This window comes from Syngnathus scovelli, chromosome 1 (assembly GCF_024217435.2).
Source record: "Syngnathus scovelli strain Florida chromosome 1, RoL_Ssco_1.2, whole genome shotgun sequence".
NCBI classification, from domain to species: Eukaryota; Metazoa; Chordata; class Actinopteri; order Syngnathiformes; family Syngnathidae; genus Syngnathus; species Syngnathus scovelli.
This window is the reverse complement of record NC_090847.1, coordinates 9,050,582-9,067,382: the sequence shown is the minus strand read 5'-3', so window position 1 is coordinate 9,067,382 and position 16,801 is coordinate 9,050,582. Positions and strand designations below refer to the sequence as shown.

General features: G+C 43.2%; 2 protein-coding genes across 3 annotated transcripts; one reads left to right on the top strand and one right to left on the bottom strand.

Annotated features, from left to right (window-relative positions):
• Positions 1-148: 148 nt before the first annotated feature.
• On the bottom strand, positions 149-10,693 carry gsr (glutathione reductase). Of its 2 annotated transcripts, XM_049736381.2 has the most exons (13): positions 10,443-10,693; positions 9,962-10,139; positions 8,437-8,463; positions 8,245-8,333; positions 7,549-7,618; positions 7,296-7,443; positions 7,094-7,148; positions 6,904-7,003; positions 5,770-6,006; positions 4,670-4,781; positions 4,441-4,572; positions 954-1,087; positions 149-699 (listed from the first exon to the last, which is right to left on the bottom strand). In XM_049736381.2, the coding sequence occupies exons 1-13, from the start codon at positions 10,496-10,498 to the stop codon at positions 550-552; spliced, it is 1,488 nt and encodes a 495-aa protein (XP_049592338.1). In that variant the 5' UTR covers positions 10,499-10,693; the 3' UTR covers positions 149-549. The 2 variants fall into 2 exon arrangements, with proteins under 2 accessions (XP_049592338.1, XP_049592355.1); XM_049736398.2 differs by lacking the exon at positions 10,443-10,693 and having other exon boundaries at positions 9,970-10,108.
• Positions 10,694-10,902: 209 nt separating this feature from the next.
• On the top strand, positions 10,903-15,727 carry LOC125978686 (uncharacterized). The gene is made up of 2 exons (XM_049736258.2): positions 10,903-11,139; positions 11,529-15,727. Exon 2 carries the CDS (start codon positions 11,639-11,641, stop codon positions 13,946-13,948), a length of 2,310 nt encoding a protein of 769 aa, XP_049592215.1. The 5' UTR covers positions 10,903-11,139; positions 11,529-11,638; the 3' UTR covers positions 13,949-15,727.
• Positions 15,728-16,801: the final 1,074 nt, after the last annotated feature.

Genomic DNA, 16,801 nt, shown 5'->3' with positions numbered 1-16,801 from the left:
CACCACTGGTTTAGGTATGACCAGTACTTCTGGTTTCTTTACCCTATGTAAACAAACACAATGGACCAGGGAGTGGACTTGAATACAGTTGCTACAACAATAAAAACAAACATACAATAAAAGCAAGAGAGTCCCCAAACCACGAAAAGAGAATACATGTGTATTTATTCTTTATAACAACACAGTAGACGTCACTTATAACTGATACTAGTTAGGCTCCTTAGCGGGGGGCAAAAGTGTACTGACAAATATACACTTGAGATCAAACATAACACAATAATAATAATAAATCTTTAGACTTTCCATGCAATCACGCCATACATTAGTGAACGTAGAGTCCATTCTAATTGCCACTCAGTCATGAAGACCCACAGTACAAATTGAGAAAATTATAAGTCAGGAATGATGTAGATTGATAAATGGCAGAAAAATTGAAAGGCTGTGCACAACAATGATCACTTAAATGAGTAGAAATGAGTGTTGTTTCATCAACTGTATTTTATTGTGGGATGAAAATGTACTTGAGCCCCCTGTCCCAGCTGTGTACTGTTAGCGCATGGTGACAAGCTCCTCAGCGGAAGTAGGGTGAATGGCCACTGTCTTATCAAAGTCTGCTTTGGTGGCGCCAAGCTTGATGGCCACAGCGAAGCCCTGCAGCATCTCATCACAGCCCATGCCCTGCATGTGCAGACCTATCACCTAGGGGAGAAAACATTAGCATGCTTAACCTGACAATTGTATTTAAAAAATCATGCAATCGACTCAGGACAAACAAAGCATTGATCAATATAAAAGTATTAATTTGGTGCCATGTTGTGGTCAATCTATGTTGAATCTATGTTGACATGAGGGAGGGGGTTGATTTTATGCAAGAATTCTGCCTAATAGAAAAGTAGTGCTTTGCCGCCTTCTCTAGTTCACATTTGAGTCTTTCTGTAGCAGGTGACTCCTACCTTCTCCTCCTTGCCCACACACACCATCTTCATGATGCATGGACTCTTGCGGCTGGTGATGGCATGATAGAGTGGCGTAAAGGAGGTCTTGTAGATCTTCACGTTCTCCTTGCCACTGCTTATTATGGCCTCTTCTGTGGGTGGGAGGGAGGTACAGTTGAGTCTGTTAGAATAATTGTATGGAGAAGCACTGGTCGGCCTGACCGGAGTCCTCATATCTTTGCTTAGACAAATATCTCTGTTTAGCTCCGGGGAGTTCTTAGACTCACTTCCCTTCTTATCATTTTGTATGTGCCTGTGAGAGGCCCTCACTAGTTATGAACAGAACACCTTTGTTCTTCGTTTTAGTTCGAAAGAAGTTCTTTCTCTTTTAATAAACCTTGTAGTTTTTATCTATGGATTGTTGTTGATTGAGACTGTTTGTCTTTAAGTATTACAGAAAACACATATCTGTTTAAGTACCGTAATTTCCGGACTATAAGCCGCGACTTTTTTCCAAAATTTTGGACCCTTATAAATCTTATATAAGATTTTTTTCGTGATTTTTGTGATGACTTGATCACTTTTACTCTTAACACTATTATATACAGTAAAAGGTACAAAACAAACTGACAAATACCGTATTTGCCGGTGTACAGTTCGACTCGGTGTATAAGTCGACCCCCTAAAATTCGACGGAAATTTACGATTTTATGATATATCCTTTGTATAAGTCGAGCTCAATTGTTGCATTATATTAAACTTCAAAATTCAATATGCGAAATTTATTGACGAAATGTGTTCAAATTCCGGGAGGCCGTGCGCATGCGGCTGTTTATAAGCACCGCGGAGGAGATTGCGGCCGGCGAGCTCGCGCACGCCGCCCGGCACCAACGGGAGGCCGGAAATAGCTCCAAGCCGAGCGGATCGGCACTTTATAAGCACCGCGGAGGAGATCGCGGCCGGCGAGCTCGCGCACGCCGCCCGGCACCAACGGGAGGCCGGAAATAGCTCCAAGCCGAGCGGATCGGCACTTTATAAGCACCGCGGAGGAGATCGCGGCCGGCGAGCTTGCGCACGCCGCCCGGCACCAACAGGAGGCCGGAAATAGCTCCAAGCCGAGCGGATCGGCACTTTATAAGCACCGCGGAGGAGATCGCGGCCGGCGAGCTCGCGGCCGGCGAGCTCGCGCACGCCGCCCGGCACCAACGGGAGGCCGGAAATAGCTCCAAGCCGAGCGGATCGGCACTTTATAAGCACCGCGGAGGAGATCGCGGCCGGCGAGCTCGCGCACGCCGCCCGGCACCAACGGGAGGCCGGAAATAGCTCCAAGCCGAGCGGATTGGCACTTTATAAGCACCGCGGAGGAGATCGCGGCCGGCGAGCTCGCGCACGCCGCCCGGCACCAACGGGAGGTCGGAAATAGCTCCAAGCCGAGCGGATCGGCACTTTATAAGCACCGCGCAGGAGATCGCGGCGCCTCATTGGACTTCCAGCGGGCCGCGCACTCGCGCGCGCCGCCCGGTTCAAATTTTCTAAGTGCAACGCACAATGAGATGCATGAGAAACGGCCTTGGTTACCATCACATTTGAAGCGATGAATACGAAGTTAAATTTTATGACTCGGTGTATAAGTCGAGGTCGATTTTTTCGGTCGATTTTGGATCGAAAAAGGTCGACCAATACACCGGCAAATACGGTAACTCGTTTTCAAATCAGACGAGTAAAAACTGGTCAAATAATAAAAAAAAAAAAAGATATTATTAAAAGTGAAGACAATTTGCAATTCTAGTAATGGACACACGAATTTGATGCACAATTTGTCTTCGCAGGCCACAAAGAATGATGTGGCGGCCCGTATCTGGCCCCCGGGCCTTGGTTTGACACCTGTGCTCTAAACCCTTTCTCTTACTCTGCCATGTCACTCAGAGATTACACAAAGCAGTGGCGCTGTTTGCATTGTATTAAAACCCAATCAATCGGGCATTTAAATTAAATTCTTCTGACATTCTGCTCACCAAAAACAAGTTGTAATGAATGTGAACTTTTAATCCATTTTATTCAGAAGGTTACTTTGAACCTTAAACGGCGGCGCGGCGTACTTATGGATTTTTACGGCCTCCGGCATCCAGGGGGCGCTCTAGCAGGAAGCAAGAGCGAGACAGGCGAAGAAGAAATAATGCGCCGAAGAAGACGCGCTAGTTTGTGTTTACATTTCGCGCATCACGCACACACCCGCATTCACACAAAGACAGGAAGCTTTTATACACAAACCGTCATTATGGGGGACAAAAGAAATGCATATGATGCCGCTTTTAAGCTATACGTGTCGCTCGCTAGTTTAATGCTTCGTGCATGAATAAGATTAGCATGAACAGACCCTCTTCACACTCGAAGAAATGCATAAAACTGACGACGAAAGAGAGACTGAGAAAGTGTGAGGCGAAGGATATCTAACGCTATTCCAATCGGACACTAAGGAGGAAGACTTCGATGGTTTCAGTGCACAGGAGGCAGATGAAGACGGCTCTTTTTTTACTTTTACTGGTGTGTTTTTTTTAACCAGCCCCGTTAGTGCTTTGCTACCGTGTTGCTGCTGTGTTACCGCCGCGTCTCAGTGACTATGCTGTGTTACTTCCGTGTTGCTGCGGTATTACTGCCGCGTCACAGGCAGTGCTTGGAAAGAAATGTTAAGGTATGTTATTAAAGCGTTAAAAAAACTTTCTGTGTCCAGTCTTTCTTTGCTAATAACTCGCGTGCACACTTCCGCGTTGCTGCGGTACTACTGCTGCGTCACAGGCAATGTTTAGAAAGACATGTTCAAGTATGTTATTAAAACGTTAAAAAGGCTTTCTATGTACTGTCTTTCTTTGTAAAAAACCCGTGTGCACGTGCGGCTTATAGTCCGGTGCGGCTTATGTAAGAAAAAAAACTGAAATATCCCTGAATTTTAGCTGGTGCGGTTTATAATCCGGTGCGGTTTATAGTCCGGCAATTACGGTAGTTACATACAAGTTATCCCATATTTACTCAATATTAGTATTGTGTGAAACTTAGCTAGAAAGTCTAGTTGCATTGTTCCACAGGAAAACGGCACTCAACAGGCTTCGAGATATCTCATCAAGCCAACTAGCAGCCAACCGGCTGAGGAGGAGCAGGATAGACTGCAACCTAACTGCTGGAGTCACGAATCGGCCAAGGCCTGGCACCACATAACATTCCTTAGTTAATCAGCATTGCTACAGCCAGAATCTCCCCTCCCTTTAGTGTAGCAACGCCTTTTGTAAACAGGGAAACCCAAAATAAAAACAGGAGATAGCGGAAGAGGAGTTCAGAATTGGTGGAGGACTGTAACTGGGCCTTCTACGTAATTCTCCTCGCGAGTAAAACGAATACTGGTTGTCTTCTCCTCTTTGTTATAGTGTGTAAAATAATGTCTGATGGTATTTAGACCTGACAGAGTCAGTTACCAGTGGATGCGGAACTCTGGAAGGTCGTCCCTACTCACCTTCTGTGAGGCCCACAGTGCCGATGGGTGGGTGACTGAAAACCACCGTAGGAATGTTGGAGTAGTCCAACTTAGAATCCTTCTTGCCCTCAAACAGTCTGTGTGCCAGCTTCCTTCCAGCGGCAATGGCAACTGGAAAGAAATAAAATAGTACAATTGACCGCACAATAAAATAAAATAAAAAGTTCTTTAATAATGTTTTTACATATACATACACGTCACATCTTACCAGGTGTGAGAAGAGCTCTGCCGCAGACATCTCCGACGGCGTAGATTCCCGGTCGACTGGTGTTTTGGTACTCGTCCACCACGATGTGGCCCTGTTCGTCTGTGTCTACACCCTGATAACAAAAATGCATACCGAATGGTTATAAAGTCCTCTGCATTCAAATGACAGTTGAACAGACACCTGTGCAAATATAATGACATCTAAATGAATAGTCAATCAGTCGTGGCAAAATATCCAGAAGGTATTTATTTAAAATTATGGTTATTATTGCAGTTTGCTGCTGTTTTGGTCACCTCTTTTAACTACACACTGTTCTGGGTTAATGGACAATCGAGCAGCTCACAACCTTTGTTAATGAACCACAAATAGAAATGTGTACTGACTAAACAAGCATTCAGCCACCCTTATAATGCGTCAATACACCAGATTTTCCTGTTGAGCTAGTGCACTGTGTAAACAACATGCACCAAATGAAAATACAGGACAAAAATAAGTGTGAAAGCGGAGAAAATCAAACAGCAAAGTCATAAAATTGAGCACTACAACACTGATTTGCTAGATCACGGAAAACCATATTATCACTCTCGAGATATGACACAAATATACCTCCAAGAGGTACTAAGCATTATAGGGGAAAATATCAGAGCTATCTGATTGGTTACTGAGTGCTGTGATATTTCAGCCATGCAATGACATCTTTGCTGTCATGGCCATTATGTCACATTCCATGTCCTCATGAGATAAGACCAATATTTTGGGAGGTAAAAAATGGCTGAGAACATTTTTTGATATCTCCATCCATCCATCCATCCATCCATCCATCCATCCATCCATCCATCCATCCATCCATCCATCCATCCATCCATCCATCCATCCATCCATCCATCCATCCATCCATCCATCCATCCATCCATCCATCCATCCATCCATCCATCCATCCATCCATCCATCCATCCATCCATCCATCCATCCATCCATCCATCCATCCATCCATCATTTGGATGACAGTCAAAAACATCTTGAAATAGAGTACAATTGGTATGAAGGGGACTCCCAAAAAAATGTTTTAAAAAATTAAATGTTGTTTTAAGAGCACATACCATCTCGCCAATATTTAGTCCAGAGATGTTGGGCTTCCTGCCAACTGCCCACAGAACGCAGTCCACTTCTGAAATTGTACTGCTTTTCTCTGTGTCTTTGGTGACAAGCGTCACCTCCAGCCCCGCGTCGGTTTTGCGCACTGATGTCACCTGGGAGTTTTTCCGCAAATCCACGCCAGCATTCTGCAGCTCTTTGGTGCAGTTTGTACTTATGAAGCTGTCAAAGGTCCTCAAAACCTACAAAACGAGCAAATATTAGAGCATTTGTGGTGCCTTATGAGTTTAATGTGTCCCGTGACTTGTAAATCAAAACACTTTCATCCCAACTCATCTTTCCCCAATGAAATGGAATGGAAACACCATTACGAATTTAATTTCAGCCCCAAAGAAAATTACAACTTTGTCATATTGTTATTTGTTTCCCCTCATAATACTATGACGATGCATAATTTGAAGTTTTTCCATTTAACAGTTGGACTTTATTCTTGGAAAGTTATGTCTTTATTTTCTTGTTATAGTACAGCTTTATGAATAGAACGGTCACTTGTTTTTGATAGCTACTTGGCCCCTGTACTTTAATGACGGTCATTAGAGTGGTGCTTGGAGAGCCAATTCTACTCCGAGGTGGCGTTTGACAACCAATGTTCTACAGTATACGTATTCTAAAAATATCACGAGAGCTGTACACAAATGGTGGTTTGAATGGGGATTTGAGTGGGCATGGAAAAGCAAACAACGAATCATAATTTCGTACTCGTGTCAGAACAGATCTTGTAATTCTTGCGTGTTGTCATTTGACTGGAAAGTTAAAGTCCCAATGATCATCGTCACACACACATCTGGGTGTGGTGAAATTTGTCCTCTGCATTTAACCCATCCCCATGTGATTTTGATCCATCCCCTGGGGGAGAGGGGAGCAGTGAGCAGCAGCGGTGCCGCACTCGGGAATCATTTGGTGATCTAACCCCCCAATTCCAACCCTTAATGCTGAGTGCCAAGCAGTCTTTGGTATGACCCGGCCGGGGTTTGAACCCACAACCTTCCAGTCTCAGGGCGGACACTCTACTACTAGGCCACTGAGCTCAATTGGTGTGATGTGAGTATGTACTTATATTTCTTTACTCATGTTCTTACCTCACCCTGCCGTATGATAAGGGAGGTTTTAGAGCCTAGGTTCGTCAGGATGCCTGCCATTTCCACAGCAATGTAACCGGCCCCCACAACAACACTACGCCTGTCAAGAGAATAAAATTGCTTATCATTTCCATGCACGGTTCATTTCTTTGAATGCGACATCACTATAAGCACAGAATTAAATGCTTACTTTGGAAGGGTCTCAAGTTCAAAAAAGCCATCGCTGGTGATTCCCAGACTTGCACCTGCATTTATCAAATAACAAATCATCTCAACGATTGAGCTTAATTGCACTAGTCGTGATATAATGAGCAGAGTAACACCGGCCACTCGTGCACTTAACACCAGCTGATTACCATTTAATGTCCTGTAAGTATTTGAGAAGGTCCTACCTGGAATTTCAGCATCAGACAGCACCGAAGGCTGCCCACCAGTGGCGATGAGGATGTGAGGCGCCGTGTACTTCCTGCCGTTGACCTCCAATGTCGGCTCTGGATCACTCGTGAACCTGGCATGACCTTCAATGGTTTGGATATTAGCCTACCCAGGATGAAATGTCCACAGAAATTGTGACCACCACTTGTTAGATTCATCTCTGGATGATGGGAAACACGTTACACACCAAGTAAAACAATTTGTCCTTACCTTATCAAGATTGTTGCGATAAATTTGATTCAGGCGACTGATATACGCATCCCTTTTTGTTTTGAGCGTTCTGGGAACACACAAGATGACAGTATAGCAATTGTTTCAAATCCTATTTAGTTTTTTTTTGTCTCAAACTTGAAAACAATACTTGGATTATTATTTCTATACAGTGGAACCACAAATGCTTCCGAGTTTGTATGTCAGAATTCGACCAGCATTTTTGGAAAACATGCTTTGAAAGTCACAAAATGCAAGAAAGTTATTTGCTTTAATACTGCGTTTGTGGGATACAAATAAAACAAAATAAATAATCAATCTCCATTCATTTCAAGGTAGACGCCATGCTGGGCAATATTAACCTCTGTTGGCAAAATGATTTGAAAAATTATAGGCACAAATATCGTGACAAATTCTGGAAAAACCTGCTGTGTATGATATGGGTTGATAAGCCTGAACTTGCAAAAATACCGTTCAAACGATCATATCATTAAAGTTTGCTAACTTGCTTTCTGGGTTTCCTGTTCACTTTTTTTGTTTTGAACACCCTTCCCTGAACTCTGCCTTTCATTGGTACGACCTTGACTGATAAGCGAGCCAACAAGAGCCAACATGCAAGATGCTATGATTTTGCTTTTCCTCCATTCATCGCCGTAACGAGTTTCCCAACAAAATGGTGACAGAGAAATCACTTACTCCCAATTGAAATGAACTTTTTCTACGTCGAAACCGTAATCAGCGTGGTCGTGAAGAAACTCTGCATGGACTGCCGCATTCCACATGACCTGGGAAGAAGGAGGGAGGAGCCCATACATTTTAGGTCAAGTTTGACTTTACGGTTTTGAGCAGAGATGATAGTGATGCAGCATGGAGAGCAAAAAGGCTTACTTTCTTTGGGACACAGCCAACATTGACCTGTAAAAATATAGGTCACATATTCTTTGGTCAATTTGACAAATGACAATAGTGCAATTAATACAAAACATATTTAAAAATAATTATGATAATACAGTGGTACCTCTACTTACGAACACCTCTACTACCGAACATTTTGACATGCGAACCCGAAGCCTCGCAATTTCTTTTGCATCAACTTCCAAACCGGCGCCCCAGACCTCCACCCACCCCTCTTCCTTTGCTTGGCCATTCCCTGTTTGTGTCGGCGCGTTAGCAGTACGTATATATAACAAGTGGTGTAGTCGAGTATGTCTATCCAAAGACTATTGATATGAAACTCTGAACCATAAAGGAGCATGGCAAGCTCGTTCAATGGCCACTCACAGAGGCAGAAAACACATTAATTGCACCAATAAGAAATGATGAGTACGTGAGCACATAGCGGGGAGTACGTGGATGCATACAATATTTTATTAGCCAAGCCTTTTCTGTGTCTTCCCGGGGGGAATTTTAGCAAGTGTAGAAAATTAGTAACAGGTTCCTCCCTCCCCAAGCAAAGTTGAGAGGTCAAGAATAGTGACATTTATTTTTTGCTATAAAGGTTTGCAAAAAATAAAATAAAACTGTCATTTTCTGTGTGTTTTACACAGAGCAACTTTTGGCATAGTTCGGCACGCATTACTTGCTTTTACATTGACTACTATGGGAAACGTTGCTTCTATTTACAAACTTCACTACTTACAAACCTGATTGCGAAACGAATTAAGTTTGTAAGTAGAGGTACCTCTGTAATATGCAATGCCTAAAACAAATTTATTAGATCACCCAACATGATTTCTACATCACAGGTTTCCTAAATTAACAGAACTTACTACAGTCGTTTATTATGTTTATCTCACGTTTTAGGTCACCAGCCAAACATATCGACATATTCATTCTTACGGGAAATTTTCAATGAACGTAACATGTAGCCTTTTGGATTGTAGGCGGAAATACGAGTATCACAACTCTTGACTGTGATGCAAATGCGCTAATCACTACTCCACCATATGGTAAAAGCAAAAACAAAGCTGACAGAAAAACAGCATGCAGTATGTGGAAAACATGGTAGTCACACAAGGGCAACATTTCCTCTACACAACTTCCCTTGTCACAATATTGCCACAATATTACGTACACATACAGAACCTAACATTTCTAAACGGATATAATTGTGAAATTGAAGACACTTTTCTCCAGTATGTATGTAACTGCATTTTATAAAAGGGGACACGCAGACAAAGTAACATCTAACTTTCTTTATAGGATTAATAGAGTGATGAAATTGTGTTTGATTTTATGGCCTCTGACCCTAAATTTGGAAAATTTGATAAATTAACCAGAGTTCAACCGTGTGTGTCCGTAATAACTGTGTATTTTCCAATACATATTTAACGGTCTTCCGGGGAAGCTTCTCGTCCACGCTTTGACTGTCACGCATGGGGTGCCGGGTGTTACCATAGCAGTTGTTACTCACGCAGGTACCTCCGAGTTTATGACTCTCGATCACGGCTGCATTTGCGCCCAGCTCCGCCGCCCTCCGGGCCCCCGCCAGTCCTCCGGAACCTCCGCCGACCACCAGGAAGTCGAAGCGGGTCACCTCGCTTGTTGATGCTGCCATTCTGCGACGGGGAACAAGGTGAGTCGAGAAATGCCTGGTGACGGACGAGAAGAAGAAAAGGAAGGGGGTTCGAGTGCTAGTTAGGCAGGTTATTATCGCCATAATCAGGAAGCTGGGCGTGGGCCAAACAAGGGAGTGGGAGGGTCAAGCGAAAACCAGCGGCTGGCTGGCTGACTGCTGCTGTGTCATTATGAATTGCAACAATAGTGTGTACATCCTAGAAAAAAGTCCCCACAATGGTCACGGTGAGGCTCACTTTGCAACAACAACAGAAAACATGAGCGACGAGATTTGAACCCTCAAATGGAGTTTTATGTAGTAGACTAGAATAACATACCTGTGGAGTGGAATGGACACGCTTTGAAGAAAACTACTTGTCTTTAGAAACAGCATATTTTCATCATTTCAGCGTCATTTAATAACTCTAAATAATGTGTTCTCCTGTTTTTGAATGATGCACGTTTGCTGCTGAGTTTAAGTAAAGTTTTATTTTTCGATCGGACAAGGTTGCAACCAATCAGTCGTCGACGCCACCTTTTGAAATGTCGGTGTTATAGCCAGCGTAAGTCCGATGCCACCCGCGACCATTGTACGCAAGATTTACGTATGTTATCCAAAACACCGGCGGTCGTTAGCCGCACCGCTGTCTTGTCATGCACCTAAAGGAAGAGAAGTAAGTATCCGGTATTGATTTTCAAAGTAAGACGCCCCTAAAAACACCCTCTTATTGCATAACACCAAATATTTTGCTCACCTATTGATCTAAATAGTCGGCAATGGTATAACACATACTTTTTGTAATGGCAAAACACATAAAAAAACGCGTTGAAGCACATGCTATTTACAAATGAATAAAGCCAGAGTCTTATTATGAAAGTAATCGAACGTTTCCGGAATTGTCTTAGCATGCTAGTTCAGGAGAAGCGAATATGCGAATCGAGTAGCTCAGATAAGAATTTTTTTTTCGGGTAGCATCCACCGAAAACATGTATCTCAATAATTCCTGCTGACGCACTCCAATATTCTGCACAAAGGTATGTCATCAGCATGTAGTATACAACGTAACTCGTCAATGAACCGTTAGACGACGAGGTTGTATTTTCTCCAGCACCCTTTGCCATCGCAACCCTGCTCGCTATTTGGGCCTTTACTTTGTAATCATTTTCAAAATAAACGACTCCCACTCGCTCCGGACAAAATTCAAAACCTCAATGCAGATACTTGCGCATAACTGTTTACTCGTGTTGGTGCGTGTTTTTAGATGTTTATTGTCTCTGTGGAAGCTATAAATTTCAAATGGCCAATATAGGGGGGGAAGGGCTTTCGGGGGAGTGGTCTGTGGTTGAAAACCTTCATTAACATACAATCATACAATCATTAACAAAATTGTGATCTTTTGGGGGAAATACTCTTCTCTACATAGTTAACAGTGGCACCAGAAAGAAGGTTGGAGACACATGTGGATGCTGGTGTGAAGCTGTGGAAGCGGGTGGAGCTGCTGCTACTGCCGCCACAGCCAGGTGATCATTCATCATGAAGCCTGTCACTTGCCAGAGCTTCCCCTCCACAAAGACTGGACAACCACATGGCTACTTGGTTCGTACGCCCAGATTTCTCGACACGATGCATTGCAGCAAGTGTGGATTTGCTACGTCGGACATGGACCTCTTCAAGAGGCACATGCTTGACCACATGGGGTCCAAACTGTTCTGTTTTTACTGCCACAAGGCCGTATTAAGCAAGGCCGAACTCTACGCACACCTGGAGGAGCACTGCAAATCAACCTTCACATGTCCGCACTGTGGACAGCAATACCTGCGGAAGGTTAGCCTTTTACAACACATTGCGTGTGTGCATAATAAAAACATCAGTCCGGCACCCAAAAAGGTTGGCGATAGCAAGGATCCCCAGGTCTCCAATGCTTTATTATTTGTGCAGAGTGCTGAGCACTCAACACGGCCACCAGTTCAAGTGAATGTGCCATCCCATAGCGCGCCCACTGGCAGTCTCGTTAAAGACGGGCAAAAATCAAGAACAATGAACACAATGCTTCCCATTTGTTCAAATGGCGTTCCAGATAGTTTCATTCATTCCAACAGGGCATTAACAGTGTCACTGCCAGAGGAAGTCAGTATCCCTGTTGGGTGCATGGTTGAACTTGTGGAAGTAAAAACAGTCAATGGGTCAAAGGAGCTAAAGTTGAGACTGGTGTCAAAACAAGAAAACAATTTAGAAGTGAAAGATACGAGAACAACAGTTCAACAGAATGTCATGGTGGGCAAGACTTTAGCGTCCAAATTAAATCACCCAAGCGCAATAAAGTTGACAAATATGGGAATGTGCAATGAGAACAGGAAGCAGTTGGAAACAAACACAGCGGGTCAGCTACGCACTGCTAGTAAATCATTCAACATGTCTAAAAGCCTTGTCTCAGGTCAAGCAAGCCAAGCAAAAGTCACACTGAAAAGGACGCCACAGGAAGTTATTAACTTAGACAGTCCGACCAAGGTTTCCAAAACTGTCTATACTGTGAGAGAGCGCAATGAAATTGTATCCAAGCCACATGAACATGTTCATAATCAAGCCAAAGCGACCAATGGTCTCTTGAACTGTGAGACCAGAATTCTGACGCATGTCTTACAGCCAGTATTAACGGGATCATGTGCATCGCAACAAAGAACTGATGAAAGGCTCAAAAGTATTCCAGATAAGTGCAAGAGTATTCCCCCGACAAATGCAGTTTTGTTCCGAGACACATTGACCGGCGTTGTTTGCCTCAATGATAACGCTGGCTCCAAAGTCAAGGAAACTCCGAAGGTCATGAACACTCCAGTGGGTGTCAACCAGCCAAGTCACAAGTCCATCTCCTCCAATGTTCCTTCAGATGCAGATGTCCAAGTGTTGCGTGCAGAGGTCACTCTTTGCCAGGAGAGCGCTTCTCATTCGCCTTTTCCCGGTTCCGTCACAGTGCAGAGGACAGCCCATGTGACCCCGTCGGTCAAAGAACCTGTAGTGCCATGCCGCTCCGAGTTAGACAATGCAGCTTGGCCTCAAGGTGTCTGCCCGAGCAAGTGTGCGTCTGAAAGAGATACGCCTAAGCCTGAGGGCTTCCCGATCATCTCCTCCGTGTTTTCCCTGAGCGAAGGAGACGACGAGGGCGCCTTGAAGCCACTGGTCATGGCATTGCGGGGCATCGTGATGGACAAAAGCAACACCGCCGAGAAGTTGAGCCCAGATGTGAATTGTGAAGCTCGGTTAGAGACGAACCAAACGTGTGGCTCTGTCAAAGTCGAAGTTGCCCAACAACAGCCATCTGCCCCTGTGCTGAATGATAGCAACGTTGATGTCAAGGTAGAGAAAACCAGCTCGACACAGACGGACAATCCTGGCTGCAATCCCAACTTGAAATCCGAAAATAAAGAGCTTGTTCCTGACAACTCATCGAATGCGGACGCTTTTGCCACTGTTAATTGGCAGTATGACCTCTCCAAATTCTTGACCGTCTCGTTGACAAGAGTGGACGAACGTGGCATGTGGATGAACAGCGGCAACGAATCGGAACCCTTGGCTCTTCAAGAGGACGCTCCGATCCTCGCGCGCGACACCGGCCACTTGATGCCACTCAAGGCGGAACAGCCGGTGACATTGCCGGGCCCAAACCAGCCCGTGGTCGTGCTCAATCACCCGAAGCCTCGGGTCCCAATACAAGAAACGGTCAACGCTGTGGCAAACACTGGAATCCCGGAAAAGGCCCCAAAGTGCCAGATATTAAAGATGAGGCTGGGCAAAGTGATGGGGCAGAAATATGAGGTCACTGGCTGCACTGTCAGGTTCTCCCAGTGAGGTGCTTCTCAATTTCGGAGCGACGTACTCTTGTCACTATCATGCCATGTTTTCTCCACTCGTGATCCTGTGGGAGTTCTCCGCCTGCCGTGACTTGTACTGTGATGACCAAAATGTCAGGAAAAATCTATGAGAACAACTGGGTGTGCACACTTTTGCAACCAAATTTTGTTATTACTTATCCCCCAAATAGCTTCCACATATGTTTCCAGTGGGGCTCTGCAGGTTGTAGGTCACATGTCTGAAACGGTCCTTGAACTTGGTCTCATTGTTGTATTACAAAAATAAGAGAGCTTTTATCTTAGCTGTTTCCTTGTAAACTGTACATATGTGGAAAGTGTGACAATTTTAAGATATTTTATATGACAATGTATGATCCGCAAAACAAATTATTTTTGTTTGTTTGCCAATTTCTGCTGAAATGTTTCCGCAACAACGGCGCATGTAACTGATGGGGAAAGTAGCAATGAGCAGTACAAGTAGAGATTATTCCGAGTCTTCTGTAGCAGCAGTTATAAATTAAATAAACCATTTGTTTAGAGTGAACAGATTTGGCAAAGTAACACATGATGACGGCTATGCATGTGCTAAGTTTATCACAAAGTAATATTTTTTTACATGCTGTTCTATTGAAGTTTTTGCTACTGAGTTGTGTTTGGGTCGATTCTGAACCTTGCTCAAGTGCATATCTGCAAAATTCAATTCCCGCTCTTTGAAAATGCAGACCCTATTTGAGAGGCTGTGCTGCAGCATGTCATGTGCAAACGATTCTAAACAATGATCCTGCCAGAATTGTTATTTTCAAACACATCTGGCCCTTCTCATCATGTTTGCACATTTAAGGTAAACATGACCCACCATTTACATCAAGAAAAACTCATACAGCACATCTAGTGTGTTTTGAGCCTTCGTGAACAACAATATGCTGCAAGCACATACAATTCAGAAATGTTTAATGGCTTACTTGGAGGAAAATATTTGAAAGTTGTTTTCCATAGCATTCGTAAGGGAACATACGTTTTGTTGTTGTTCCATCCTAGTATGTTTAGGAGATGATTTTCCTCCTGGACGTAGCAGGCAGTAAACGGGGGACGGAAATTATTTGTCAATTTTATTGTAAATACAAAAAAAAAAACAAATACCACTGATGCGTCATTATTGTTTTTAGGACAAAAGCAACATTTCAAGTGACATTTCTTAAGCCACAATAATGCTGATGTACAGGCGGGAGGAAAATATTACAAATGCTGTTCTGTGCAGCATTCCTGTCTGTGTATTGTTGTTTGTATATTTAATGTACCAATACCTTGATTATACTAACTAAGCATCCATGCTTGAAAATCATTTCATCTTTTGGTCGATTTACATATGTGTTTACGGCATGTATGCATTTTCACTCTCTTTTTCCCCTCTCTCTTTTAGAGAGCACTTTCTGGCCAAAGTGTTAAGTACACCTTCCAATACAAGACAGAACAGAACAATCTGCACTTTGAATGACAATGTCAGAGAGGTGTAACTAAATAATGGTTATTGTGGTTGTATTTCTCAGGTGTGCCTAATAAAATGTCCAGTGAGTGTCACAAAAAACTCAACTTCAAATTATGCTATCCAAGCAGCAAGTGTTACAAACCTGCTATGACTTAAAACAAAACAAAATATTTGAACAGCCTTTTTAAGTGTTTGCAGAACTTTGCCTTTTTTTGTTGCTCAGTGTTCCATATATGTTTTTATATTGTTACGGTCTCTTTTCTATTAAAATTGTGATCATGATGAACACAAGCAGAGTTTGAGTTGTGGGGTTTTTCCAATGAAAAACAAAAACAATCATAAACTTCTCACTTCAACACCACGACTGATGCAACACACACAGACGGCATGTAATTCAGATCATTTTTTGTCTTTTCATCTCTCGAAATACAGTATCCTGTAGTAAAGCCATTTCATTCAAAGTAATGCTGGAAAACATCTAGTGAAAATATTGGACTTGACATTGAGAATGACTTCGATAGATGATGCAATTATTAGCAATATGGAGTACAGTATAATCTGCAATATAGTCCAACGTCTGAGGAGTAATCATTTAAGATATAGCTCGAACACTGTTGTATGTATCATTTAAGCTATAGCTAGAACACTGTTGCACTGCTTGCAATTTTTAAGGGACGCTGTGATGACTTTTCACCAGCAGATGGTGCCGAAGCTATAGTATATTGCCCACATTGTTAAGTACCATGTAGAATAGTACTTTTAAGAGTTACAGTGGCCTGTCTTTACCTTTGAGTCCCTGTAAAAAGTAGAAATAATTTTGTCTTCTAAATTTGGCGCACTTCAGAGAAGAGTGTTTTCAACAGCAATCCCGCCAAATTTGAACAAATTAAAAATATATATCAAGTGCTCTGTTAATAAAATGATGCTTCCGAATTGCAATGGCATGATTATGTTGAAATGTTGACTAGAATCATTAACCACATTAAAACCTTCCACCTTACCCTGACTTGAAACTTTCCACATTCCCTGCAGTTGTTGAAATGTTCCAAATGATGTGGAAACATTCTTGCTTAGTTAGTATCTTAGTATCTTTGTAAAACAAAGAGCTAAGACCCTCTGCACTCATCAACCAGTTTGCAGAGGTGGCGCCCCAAACCTGTTCCTGCTCGTTCCCACCCTGCTTTCTCGCAATAAATAGTCCGTTCGTTGCAAGAGGCGAAAGTTAGACTGCTTTCGAGCACGTGTGTATCATACAGGGTGATGATGCCTTTCTCCGCTTGCAAGCGTAAAATGGGCAATCTGTATTACGTGTGGTTCTTGCATATAAGGTAGATTGGGGAAAACGTTTATAGTAAATATACGGAA